General features: G+C 38.4%; 2 protein-coding genes across 36 annotated transcripts in view; one reads left to right on the top strand and one right to left on the bottom strand.

The window, feature by feature from the left end:
- Positions 1-14082, bottom strand: part of LOC114136412 (NACHT, LRR and PYD domains-containing protein 14-like) — a 337230-nt gene that overhangs the window by 9674 nt on the left and 313474 nt on the right. Inside the window, exon 9 of the mRNA XM_028004297.1 lies at positions 73-246. Coding sequence (XP_027860098.1) covers positions 73-246 — 174 coding nt within the window. The remainder of the gene's footprint in view (positions 1-72; positions 247-14082) is intronic.
- LOC114136418 (NACHT, LRR and PYD domains-containing protein 3-like) overlaps positions 1-14082 on the top strand; it is a 476176-nt gene that overhangs the window by 319691 nt on the left and 142403 nt on the right. The gene's annotated exons all lie outside the window — the stretch shown is intronic.

The following is a 14082-nucleotide window of genomic DNA, read 5'->3' as shown; positions in this document are numbered from 1 at the left end:
CCATCTGGACTTATCTCTGGTCACGACTTCACATCAGAAATATCAGCAATAAATTAAGACACTGTTTCTTACTGTAATCGTTGTATTCTCCATCCAGTCTGTAGAATATCACAGATCTCCTTCACTCCAGCATCTCCCAGGTTGTAGTTGCCTCTCAGCTCCAGTCCAGTCAGAGGTGAGGGGTCGGAGTTCAGAGCTGAGGTCGGATCATCACAGCTGATCTTTGACAAGCAGCAGTGGTTAAATCTGAATAAAGAATAAAAGATGTGAGCTGAAGCCGACAGTCCAACAGAACCAGTTAAAGATAGATAGATAGATAGATAGCATTTATTGTCATTGAACAGAATTCAACGAAATTTCCATTGCAGCTCCCGTGCAAAAGGTCAATTATATACAGTATAAATAAGCAAACACACAATAATAATAATAACAATATATACAACTAAATTAACTAAAGGAACTAAAGGCACTCAACCACACCAAAGAAGTAGCAGCAGGTCCAATTATGGCAAAGTACAGATAATGTGACAGTGCAAAGTGCAGAACAATATGGCTGTGTGGGGGTGGGGGATATGTATGTGTGACTGCGAGGTTATGATATGTGTGGGAGGGGGGGGCGGCAGGGAGTAATGGCTCTGACGGCTGTGGGGAAGAAACTGTTTCTCAGTCTATTTGTTGTAGTCCGTATATTCCTGTACCGCTTGCCTGATGGCAGCGGCACAAACAGTCTTTCACAAAGACTGTTGGCACAAAGCAACAAAGCATGCCATTCTTAACCACAGGGCCACAGTTGGGCCACCAGCGCCACCTAGAGGGCTGCAAGAAACCCCAGGTTTTTACCTGTGGGCAGTGGTGGAATAAAGTTTCCAGAAATCATAGCTGTTGCCGTCAGAATCCAGGCTCTTAGTTTCCACCACTAGGTGGCAGTAGTGTGCCAGTCAGTTGTTAAACACGCTCTAATAAGCTTGTTTAGCAACAATAAGCCAGTAACGTTCGGTACTGGATAAATATTTAATGCAGAATCTTTCCATCTCTAGTGCTGAGGGCTGAGAAACTCCTCTTCCTGATCACAACCTGGGAATCAGGATTCACATTCTGGCTTCAACAAAGATCAAACCTGAAACACTGAGAGCTGCTGGAGGCTCTGAGAGCCGTGAACCCATCACACCCAGACTGGACCCCATCAGTCCCAGAGGCCTGAGGGTCTCACTAGGAGGAGAATCACATGGACAACAGTAGTTTGTCAGAAGATAAACTGTTGGGACTTTATTTGTCACAGGTCTGGAGGAGAGCTGCTGGCTCTGGCTGCTGCAGGTTAAAATTCATCTGCACATTATGAGGCTTTACCTTTTTATTTGCACTTTACATTATTTTATAAAATATGTTTGATTTCAAAATTATTTATTTGAATGGGTTTATTTTTGAGCATATAATTTAATTAATTTCCACATTTTCTCCAGGATTTGAATCTTGAGCCATTGTAGAAATAAAAAAAGAGAAAATTTCTGTTAAAAACCTCAGACGTTTTCTAGAACAAACAACGAAATGAAGGAACTTTAAGTGAAAAACTTTACTGAAAGAAATCTGAAATTAATCTCAGACATTTTCTGGAAAAAATATGTAAATTTATGAGTTTCAAAAGTAAAAAATGTTCAGAAATTTCAATATCAAATTCTGATTGATTTTCAGCTGCAATGTTTATGTGGTTTAGTTAATAATCAACTAGTTGAACTGCAAATCCAGATCCCAACATACATAAAGATGAACGTATCTAACTTTATCTCACAGTGACAAAAAAACTAAATAAAAAATCAGTGACTGTGGACCGAATAACTTCAGAAATTAAACGACTTCACTTAAATGATGACGCTTCACCTGCGGCTCACAACGTCCTCCTGGTGGCATCTAGAGGAGAAATCTACGCTAGTCGGATCCATCTGATCCAACCGATTAACTATAATTATCCAAGACTGAATTAAACCCAATATATTTTAATGATGATTTTTCTGCTTTAGTCCACCATTTGAGTCAGCAGGAAAACGATCCCAATATTGATAATATCGATACCAATCAGTGTTGGGTAGTAACGGATTACATGTAACGACGTTACGTAATTTAATTACAAAAAAAGAGTAACTGTAATTCAGTTACAGTTACTTCCGAAAATATTAAGAATTACAAATTTAGTTACATTTAAAAAAAAATATGAACAAAAACCTTTGCGAAATATGTAATGATATTTTTATTGCTTTGCGCCCTATATCGCCGTTTCCCGCTACGGCTCCTTGTCTCTATCATATTTGCCAGCCGCAATGCCACTGATGTTCCATCCTGTGCTGGTGGAGCCTCCTGGAGGAACAGCAAGCGAGCGGACGGTTCCATTTCAGCTCAAGCAGCGCGTCAAAAATGACAGCCTTCCAGCACTGGAAATATAAGGAGCATTTCATTTACATATGTGAAAATGGCTCAAATTTAACCGTGCAGTGCAAGAAGTGTTTGCCGGCTATCAAGAACTTGTCCACGTCGAAGCAATCTATGTCAAACCTGAGGAAACATTTAGAGGTAAGTGCAACTCACTGATAGACGAAGCGTATTGTTTTACGAATATTTGACTGTTTGGTGTTGATGCATGACAAACGTTGGAATCTATTCTTTCCCATGAGACATTGTATGCAATGTGCTAGTGTTATGGTTTTCATGATGAACATAAAGTAAACTAGAAAATTCCTGAAGAAATTTAACTGGGGCCTGCCAAAGTGTGCCCGTCGGTTTGGACCCAGCGTTCTGATGCTAAAAATTAGCATCAATGCTAAGCTTAGCTAAATAGTAGTCACTAGCTTGTGGAATTTTATAACTTGCTTCGCAAGTCAGTCACTACTCTCCTTATGCATTGCTATGGGCAGGCCCCAATTAATGCTACTTTGAACATATAATTATTAATTATAGTATATTTTTCTTCTATCTTTTTTTCTCTCTCTCTTTTCAGAGGAAGCATCCAGGCGTTCTTCTGAAAGGAACGTTTAGTCCATCTGATACTCGCGAAGATGACCTGGCAGGCAGTTCTCCCCCAACTCTTGACACTACGTTGTAGTGTCCACAGTTGTTTTGCTTGTCTAACACAGTGATTGTGTGATTTTGGAAAACTATTGTTTTTCCCGTTTTGATTTTGAATGATATGTTGCAAACACTTCTATTTTTGTCAACATTCCATTGACTGTTAAATGTTCAATGACTAACTTGACTACCCATCGTGCATCTTAATTCTTGATGCACTGTATTGTGCCGTGTTTAATTTTACAAGCAAGGGTGTGCAAAGAAAAAATCAAGAAAAATAAAATGTGATGTAAAAGTCTTACTTTGCTTATTTATTACTAAACTAGAGCACTTCATTGTCATTGCACATGTATGAAGTAATGAAATGCAGTTTGGCATCTAATCAAGTGCAACGTGTGCAGATTGTACAGCATGCAGTATTTAGAGATAAAATGCAGTTATTCACAGCTAGGGTAAGGAAAGATGGTTGATAGATATGTGCAGCAGAATAAATAAATTACCCCTAGGGAAATGCATGTATGTGCAGAGCCACTAGATGACCTGGCAGGCAGGTCGCTATACAGGTGCGAATTGAAGAGGAACACTGTACAAATGTTGGGATGGTACAGTAAGGTATGGATAGAGGGGAAGGAAAGATTGGTCTTTGGGAAGAGTTGAATAAGGTGACCACTGTAGGAAAGAAGTGGTTTCTGAACCTGCTTGTGTTAGTCTGCAAACTGCGTAAATGGTAGAGCCTGGGGAAGGAGCAGAAAAGAGCATGGCCTGATGAGAGGAGTCTGAGAAAATCTTACATGCCTGGTGCTGGCATCTCTTCTTGTGGACCTCCTGTGATTGCCTGTCAGCAATTCCCTCTCAGCTTAGTGCTCTTTTAAGGTTCCCACTCAGTTCTCAAAAATTAAATGTTGAACATGGGTCAATACTCATTAAAACCTCAAAGTAATCAAAAAGTAATCAAAAGTAATTAGTTACATTACTTTTCAAAAGTAATCGAAAAAGTTACACTACAATTACATTTTAAACAAGGTAACTTGTAACTGTAACAGATTACATTTTTAAAGTAACTTACCCAACACTGATACCAATGCTGGTATTGATACTGAAGGATACTCAGGTAAAAACATCGATACATCTGCTCTATCTGTAAGAGCAGAGCTGAGTCACACAGAATGGAGCAGCGGCCCCTGCTGGCGTCTTTTGTTGTTGCACCTTCCTGTGGCTCAGCAGCAGCTAAACAGGGGAGAACTTATTCTTTCTTTATTTCTACTCCATTTATTTCATTTTCACTTATTGTTTCTGTTTTGGTTAAAGCCAGAAGTCACTGAAGAAAATACATTTCTTATTCTTATTATTATTTTCTTGTATTGTTTGAATTGTAAAAGCAGAGAACAGGCTTGAAACTGTTTACAATATTTGTTGTGGTGAGTTAATTTTCTTGTATTGTGGTTTGTCAGCCCTCTAGAGGATTTTGTTGTCACATTCAATAGTTGGCCAAATTCTATCCTACGTCTTTCGGATCCTTTGGATCTATGAAACTTAAACACGACAAAGTATCTGTATCGGCAACACTGGCCCTGTATTTACTTGGTATCAGATCGATACCACGATTCACAGTAGGCCTGTCACGATAAACAATAAATCAATTAATCGCACGATAAATGAGAGTTATCAACCTGATTTTAATTTATCGGCTTTATCGTTTCTTCCGACCTTTTTCTCTTTCTGTTAAAGACACTGGATGAAAAAAGGCTTAACTCCGGTTCTCTCCACTGACCTCTGACCTCATTTCCTTAGTGTAAGCACACGACACGATCTTAGAGCTGCCAGCCGATTGTCGGCCCATTTTCAAAACCTGACAGACCACACATTAGCTGTTCGTTCCTGCCGTGTGGTGTCCAACAATGGGAACAAAATAATGGCTACAAGTCCAGTGAACTAATTTAAAACCAGGTATTAATCAATGCTTTACTACAATCTACCTGCAATGCATGTGACTAGTGTCAGTGTAAAGTCCTGACTGAATGAAAATCATTAGAACCTATTTACGTCACGTTAAGGAAGAACAGCTGAAAAGTTACCGGGTTTATCAACTGCTGTAGCAATTTCGCTCCAACTCCTCCTCTTGTCATTTCTATATTCTTTGCATGTTGAATAAACATTAATGTTGTTTCCACATATCACCTCCAATGTTCGCTGGACTTGGGGTTGCGCTGTGTCAGCTGTTTGGGATTCCCCGACGTAATTTCCCCTCAGAAAACGCTGAGGAGAATCCGCGCTTTCTGATTGGCTACCTGTCACATTCAACAGGCTGCGTTAAGATCCCAGTCGGGGAAAACCCCTGATTTGGATCAGAGCGCCACAAAGATCTACCATAACACACCACACAATCTTAGAAAGACCAACGATCTAAGATTGTTGTAAGGGGAGAAATAGGAGCAAAAAATCCCGTAGTGTGAACTATTGCATCATGTAGTCGACGTGCCCATCTTCTCTATTTAATCTAATTATTACTGAAGGGCAACATAATATACAGACTTCATAATCTGCACTCTTTTGGTTGAATGCAGTATTTATTTCCACTTTGGCTTTATGTTGTTTAGTTTTTATTCTAGTACATTTTTTGTTAATGGAGACTGAGAATCCATTTTATTTTTGCTTTTGGTTGTTTTGTTTATTTTGTTTATCAGCTCCAGTGTTAAATATTCTTTTGAAAATAAAGTGTATCTATCTTTGGCAGGAAATCACATGAATTATTACGTCATTTCCATTAAATCAGTGTAAAAAGGACTTCAAACAATATTATTGTTTATCGCAATAATTTTTGAGACAATTAATCGTTCAGCAAAATTTGCTATTGCGACAGGCCTAGTAGCCAAGATGTTTTTGTATTGATAGATGGCGTAGAATTAGCTTTCTGTGGGGTGAATTTAGTTAAAAGGCTGGATTTTTACGGAGCAGACCGTTGCTACGTCTACCCTGTCCGCATGGCAAACCGGAAGTGGGCTGTTTTTAATAGACGTAGAAACCCAAATGGAAATACAAATTGTGAAAAATGTAAATTTTTTCTTAAAAGTCCAGTTTAAAGGCGAATGCTCATCAGGAGCAGTCTGACACATGACTAAATGAAACATGCTCTGCAACGTTTCACTGATTTATATTTTTCTTTGAGAGCATTTTCATTTATGTTTATGCTGCATTTTTATGAAAATGCAAATATTTCTGGTTAACAGACGACTTACCTTTGGTCTGGGAATCCAGGATGATTACTGAAGTACAAAGGAAGGCTTTTGGATCGGTAACTCTTCATAGAAATGCCTCTGGGTGATGGAGAGGCTGCTCTGTTCTCTGGATTCATCCTCAGGTTCCTCTGCTGTGAAGCCAATCTGAGAGGGAACCAGAGACACTCAGTCACCATGGGATTCACTTCCAGTTCACCCAGTTAGCTGCTCTAGAAACTGGCCAGTGGAGCAGGAAGACGATCATCTCCTGGGTTGAATTAAACATGTCCTGTTGGTTCCTCAGTGTCTGAAGAACCACATCAGTTCAATGTGTCCTTGATCTAAAGTTAACTAATCTGAATGGATGCTGCTGGCGTTCATCACTGACCTCCAGAGAGCCAGGTGACCTCTGATGGAACAGGGTAGGATGGGTCTGTGGCCTATTCAAAACATGTTCATTACATTTTTTGTCTTTGTCACTTTAAATGCAAACTAACTGCTGCTGGCCACGCCCCCAACGCAGCATTTACACTCGTACAGGAGAATGGCTGCAAACACATGCGCAACTGTGCATGTTTGGAAAGCAAAAGAAGAGCCTCCTGCACCACCAACAGGATGCAGCAAGTGGTTTCTGGATGGCAAGTGAAAAACAAAACTCTTGTCTTTTTCAGCAGCCATTGTAAACCAGCTGACCAAACATGCTGGAGCTAAGCTCAGGTTGCTAGCTAGCGCGCTAAGCTTTACTGGGGTTGTTCGATAACACGCCGGGCTTCTCTTGGGCTGCCAGCTAAAAAGCTAGGCTTTACTGGGGTTGCTAAGCAACGTTCATTGCCTGCTGATTTGTGCGCTACATTCTGGAAGGATTTGAAACGACTCATTTTCCAGATACCAAAAACATTAACTTACAGCTTATAAACAGCTGAGTTGTGTTTTTAAGTGCTTGGGCTTTTTTTAATAGACGTAGAAACACAAATGGAAGTACAAAGTGTGAAAAATGTGAATTTTGCATAAAAGTCCAGTTTAAAGGCGAATGCTCATCAGGAGCAGTCTGACACATGACTAAATGAAACAAGCTTTGCAACGTTTCACTGATTTATCTTTTTCTTTGAGAGCATTTTCGTTTATGTTTATGCTGCATTTTTATGAAAATGCAAATATTTCTGGTTAACAGACGACTTACCTTTGGTCTGGGAATCCAGGAGAACTACTGAAGAGCAAAGGAAGATCCATGGATTGGTCACTCTTCATAGAAACGCCGCTGGGTGATGGAGCGGCTGCTCTGTTCTCCTCTGGATTCATCCTCAGGTTCCTCTGCTGAGAAGCCAATCTGAGAGGGAACCAGAGACACTAGTTTTTTCTGAGCGGAGACGAAGAACTTTCTATCCAGAGCAGCAAATGGCGGCAGCTCAGTGAAATATCTGACATTAAATCACATTTCAGCCTCTTCTGGCTACAGAGACCATATCTGAACAGCAGGAGGTTCTGATGAAGGTTCGGTTCTACTGAAGGGTTCGGTTCTATTGAAGGGTTTGGTCGGTTCGCTCCTCTCCGGTCGGAACCAGTTTGATAGAAAGTTCTAACTCACCGGACCGACACAGAATGGAGTCCAGGAATGAAGGATAGCTGTTGGTGAAATAGTTTCAGTTTGTATAAATCAGCTGATTATGTTTGCACATGCGCAGTGTCTCTACAGTCGAGGCGCTGCTCATTTCAGAAAGCGGATCATGAAAATCCAGTTTGGTTCTGGTTTAACTTTGGGTAATCTGGGTTTTCGGTGTCAGAAACCAGGAAATGATGAAACCTTTGCAGGTGTTGAGTTAATTAGCTGATTAGCGTTTGACACCATGAGTTTCTGTTAATTCACGTTTTCATTAATTAACGTTTTCATTAACTGTGATAATCATCAAAATGATAAAAAACAAAGTTTTGTAATTAATCTCTGTGGGATGATTCTAATGAATGAGTTTCATTTTCTGAGAGGATTGGCAAGAAAAAATGCATTTTATGGAATATTCAACATTTTTAAGTTTTTAGTAACAGAATCATTTTCTGAGCTTTATTTTATTAAAACTGTTCAGGGTAGAAGTCCTCCTTAGCTGAGAGGTCTAGTCAAAGCCTGGTGTAAAACTTTGCAGGAACGCCGACTGTCTGTCTGTGGCTTTAGAAGCAGCTCAGGTGGAGCTGATCTCGGTCCAGTGATGGAGGAGAACCAGAACCAAACGGTTCTGGGAGAAAAGTCCAGAAAGAAAAAGCTTCAGATCTGAGACCAGTGAAGGAAACCTGAAGCTCAGCAGAGACTGAGGGAAAGTTTCACCTGCCAGCTTCAGGAAACGAATCTGAAGTCACCCTGACCCTTCAGAGGTCATGTTCCTTCTGTTAACCCTCCTGACCTTTGACCTCTGTGATGTTGAAGCAGATCAGTTCCATCATTCAGCTGTAGATGTTTGATAACCAGAGGTTTCTGGTTCTCCCTGTTGATGCTACGTTCAGCTAGCTAAGGAGCTAACGGCGGCTAACAGCAGAACTGGGTCGGCTGGTTCTGGAGGCGGGACCAACAGAACCAGCTTCAGATCCATCACAGGTTCTGTTATTAATGCAAAGCTCTTAATTTGAAGGGGCTGAATCCCATTTCCTGCTGCTGTCTCTATGTTCATCAGATTTTGGCTCAAATAATTTTATTCAGTTTATTAAAGAATAAAAACATCCAAAGATGATCCATCAGAACCACCAGATCCATCAGAACCACCAGATCCACTAGAACCATCAGAACCACCAGATCCATCAGAACTTTTCACTGCTTCTGTTTTAATTTTCTAAAGAGAAAACTTAGAGATTTAACCAGAGAAAAATAATTTTCCATTTTCTGTTTAAATTCTGACAATAAAATCAAACATCAAACTAAACCTGAAATTGGTTGATTTAGAAATATTGATGATTGATTATGGATTTTATGGACCAGAGAAACCAAACATGTTTGATCAGAACCTGTTTCATTATTCATAAAGGTAAATGTATTTAATCTTTACCTTTAAAAACCACAGCCATAAACTAGTTAAACAAAACTTAAACCCACCCAAAGGTCAGAGGTCAATCATCAGGACTGCATGTGTGGGATGAACAGGTGAAGTTCATCACAGAAAAGTTGCTTCATTTTGACATTTAACAATCTGACAATTTAATAAATCCATAAAAATCACTAATTTATATTAAAAACATAAAAATATTATCACATAATCAGGTTTACATGTAGAATAAAATCAGTTTTACTTTGTCCACAGATTAATTGCTTTTTAACGCCTGCTACTGCACTGACACATTAATAAATTCATGAAAAATTATACTTTATTAAAAATGACCAACATGTTCTCAGATGGTTTCTTCTTCATGAGACAAAATCAAGACTTCATCATATCCAGAGGTTTAATACTTTTAAAGAAAATTTTTTTTAGCTGCCTTCTTGCAATGTGTGGAAATGATAAAATGTAAAAAATATAATAATAATAATAAATGGGTTTAGATAAAATGATTTTCAATAAAATGAGTTGATTACTAAATAAAAACTGATTCAATTTAAGAAATTCACAAAAATATATTTCTAATCCAAAAATGTTGTAAGAAAGTTTACAAGGCCAAATTTATCTGTTATTAATCTGAGTTTTAATATCTTACTGAATAAAGAATAGAAACACACCCACACACACGCGCGCGCACCCCCCCCCTACACACACACACACGCACGCACGCACACACACACACACACACACACACACCTTTAAGCCTGTTTGAAGGTTTCTTTGAATTTTGCTCTATTGGTATGAAAAATTAAGAGCGCAAGGATTTAGATGTAGTTTAATAGTGAAATTGGCTTCATAATAAACATTTCATAAATCAAAGGTTTCGCTAATCACAAATAATTCAGTAATTAGTAGAATAGTCTATTATCTATAATTTAGCTATTGTAGTTTTTAAACTAGAGATGAAAAAGGGCAGGAGTTACATTTAGCCATTTCCCTAAACTTAAGCTTCGTCACACATTTAACTGCTGTATAAAGTTTTTCTTATAATTTAACTCCGATAAATAAATGAATCTACGAAAACTGTTTGGGTGAGTTGAGAAAGTTTGAGACTTACATTTCCTGATCCGGTCTGACTCGGGCGGATCCTCTTCGGATTCCGTTATTCCTGAATGGTTTTATTTCACAAGTTGCCTTTTAATTGTTGAAGAGAAACTGGTTGCTAACAGGAAACCGAACTAATGACTCGGTAGAAACTTCTGACCGAAAGAAAGAATCATTTCATTAGAAATGATTTAAAGAGAAAAAACCTGGACGTTGCATAACTTCCTCGTTATTTTTTTCTCTGTCTCAAAGTGTTTACTGATGGATGGGTAAAGCGGGCAATACCGCCACCTGCTGTACGAGTGTAAAACTTCACTTTATCTCCCTCCTGTCTTCCCTCCAGCTGGTTTCACTAACAGAAAGTAACTTCCAGGCTTTGCTCTCACCTTCTGGTTCTCCGTTAAAGTTTGTTTCTCTTCCCTCTCTTTCTATTTCTTATCCAAGTCTTTTGAAATTTATCATTAAATGTTTCAAATTTCTATTAGATTTAGCTTTAATGGTCAAGATTGTCTGATGAACAAAGAATTTTACTTAACAGTCGTTAAGTATAAATTTCCAAACTTTAGAGAGAAAATAACATAATGAATAAAATGAATTATATATATATAAATGTGTGTGTAACTATTTCTTTACATAAAACACTGAAAAAGGCCAGATTGTAACAGTGCATCTTTGCACTATTCTGGCTGTAAGGTTTTCATTTTGTACATCAGAGACAACATAAAACTGACCTGAAGGGAAACGTTTGTGTCCAGGATGTGTGGGGTCTGCAGATATGCTAACTGCTGTTTTCTGACCTTCAATAAATGCTTGTTGCAAACTTTAATCTTCAATGTTGGTTTAAATTTGATATGAAAATAAGAAGGTTTATTTGTAATAGATCTATAATGAAGTATTTTTAGTTACTTTCCATATGTAGAAATAAAAAGATGGGAAATAAACCATAAAGAACAACAAAAAGAGCAAAACCAATCCATAAGTCTTCACAATTCGACTTAGTTTAGTTTAGTTTAATATCGTCTTTATTTCCATCGTATTTCTGCCGTTTCATCTGAGACGGAGCATTTTGAGTGCATTGATTTATTGATTGATCCATCAGAAGGTGAACGTTCCAGGAACAGCAGTAAAAGCAAAGCGTTTTCACCGAAGAGCAAATCTGTGAGGTTCTGACTCTCAGCAGGAGAATCGCTAAACCAACTTCCTCTACAGCAGGTCTGGACCTGAAAGGCTTCAGAACCGCTCCGTTAAGAACTGTAGGTTTCTACAGGATCTGTCTGCATCGCCACATTCTGTATGTTTTAAAATACTTTTTACTAGAGAAATGAATTATGTTTAATAAGAAGACAGACTGGCGACCTGTCCAGGTGACCCGCCTCCCAGACATACAGAAGGAGAACATGCAAACTCCAGGCTGGGAGTTTGAAACCCAGGAACTTCCTGCTGCATTTTTGAGTTTTTGTTACTTTGTTACTAATTACTTCATATTAGATTTCAACTCCTTCTTACTCACTGGCATTTTATACAGAGTGAGGAATTTATTTATTAGACATTTTATGTTTCCTTTTCTGAAAACGTCCCTGAATAGTTTTACAAACAATTGTGCCTGAAAAAAACTTTTCCAAAATCCATTTTGTAGGTCTGCCTTCAGCTTTCCAGGAAAACCTGAAGTCTAATGTACAAAGTTTAACTTCCTGGTAAATTAAAACATAAAGAGTAAATTAGAGACTCCTGAATGTTGAGTCACGTTTGCATTTCATTACCAGGATTTTAAAAAATCTGAAAATTGTAGTTTAGTTTCCTTGTATTTTGAATTTCCTTTGAGTCATAATAATATTCTGGTAACATTTTGCTGCAATAATGCGCTCATTATTGCAAAAGCCATAAAACAGCTTCTTATTGGAGTTTGCTCCAGAAATAAATATTGGCTGTGGCAGTAAAGAAGTTCTTGTTGAAAGAAAATGACATTTAATTAGCAGTTTTTCGGATTTGGTCAGAATATTTGGTTTCAAATTAAAGTTTGTATTTTTTACTGCCGCTATGATTGATAGTAAGGCTGATATAAATAATCAACTATTGTCCACCAGAGGGCGCTCTGCACAGCGTCACTTTTTCATGTGAACGTCTGGCTGGTGCTGCCATCTGCTGTTAAATTAAGTGAACTGCAGTTTGTCTTTACCACAGGTGAGACTTGAGGCGGTCTGAGTCAGAAAGTGGAAAAGTTTTTCCCCTGAACCCAAAACCTGAGCAGCAACAACAGACATGAAGAGTTTCTGTCAGCCGAGTCTTTAACTTCAGCATTTGGATCCGCTCTGCTTTGCAGGAATGTTTTAATTAATTAGTTTATATGGAGAAACATAAATATTAAATATAAAACCAGAAATATATAAATGTCCCAAAAATAAATCTATACTCTTAAAATGCACAAATTAACTTAAAAAATGAGAACTTTGCCTTGTATTTTGTATTTTAATTGAACTTCATATTTACTTTTTAGCAACACATTTATTGAAGTTCATAATGTAAATGTTACCATTTTAAAAATCTATCATCAGAATAATCAATAGAATAATTGATCACTAATATAGTTGTTTGTTTGGGTGGGACTGCGTTTTGAATTTACTCACTTTAACTTTGTTTTAACACATAAACGAAGCAAGAAAGTTGCCCAGATTCTCTTTCCTGGTGTTTCCGGTTCTTCTTAAGTTGGCATGGTTGTAAGTCAATGTTGCCACTAGAGGGCAGAACGGGACAATGGAGGAAGTCTTGGCTGTAGAGCAGTCTTTCTCAAACGGTGGTCCGCGGACCACTGGTGGTCCATGAGGTTCTGCATGGAAACAACCGTTTATTTGCTGTGATGTCAGCTGCTAGCTTACAGTTAGTCAGAACTGTTCTTTGTTTTTCATGACTTTGCTTGGTAATGAATCATGCTCTGCTTTTAGATCAACAGCTTTTGTTATTTTTATTTAATAAGAAAAAACTCTGCTGCAGAGGAATGTCAAAGATTGAACCCAAGTTCTTGTTTTCTGCCTGAAGTGTCAGGCGTTAGACGCTCCATCATCTTTCCAGAAACATTCGGGGGTTTTTCACAACTGAACTAGAAAGAAGAAAATGAAATTGTTTTTGTAGTGGAACAAAAACAGAGCAAAGTGCATCATTGTAATTAAATCAAAATGATGCTCAGACGCCGCTCTGTTTCCTCCAGCACCAACGCCCCGTTTCAGGTTCACTACCAGGTTATTTTTCTTTGACGGTGTAACAGTTTCTTACCACAAAACATTTTTTCAAAAACTGGCTCTCTGCTTCTTTTCCGGCCCTGATGAGGAGCTCTGTACTCCCATGACCTGTTTCAAGCTTTTCAGGTTGAGATCAGATCTGGTTCTTTACCAGTCAAACCAGATCTGACCACAATCTGTAACATCTTCTTTGTACACTGTGTGAGGAGTCTGGCAGGACTTTGCATGTTTGCGAAGGTAGAGTATTTTACAGACAAATAAGAAACACTGAACTTCAATAAGAAACTGGGAAGTAATCCAGCTGTATGACAGACCGTTTCCACGACAACACCACTAACGTCTGCAGTGGTATTTGCGTTAGGGGAGAGGTGAGGAGGAATCCTGTTGACTTTCATATCAGATGAACTGCGCCACTGCCTCAGAAACCTGATTAAAACAATCTGAGGAGAATGAAGAAGTGCC

Source organism: Xiphophorus couchianus, chromosome 21, assembly GCF_001444195.1.
Source record: "Xiphophorus couchianus chromosome 21, X_couchianus-1.0, whole genome shotgun sequence".
Lineage (NCBI taxonomy): Eukaryota > Metazoa > Chordata > Actinopteri > Cyprinodontiformes > Poeciliidae > Xiphophorus > Xiphophorus couchianus.
This window is presented reverse-complemented; position numbering and strand designations above follow the sequence as displayed.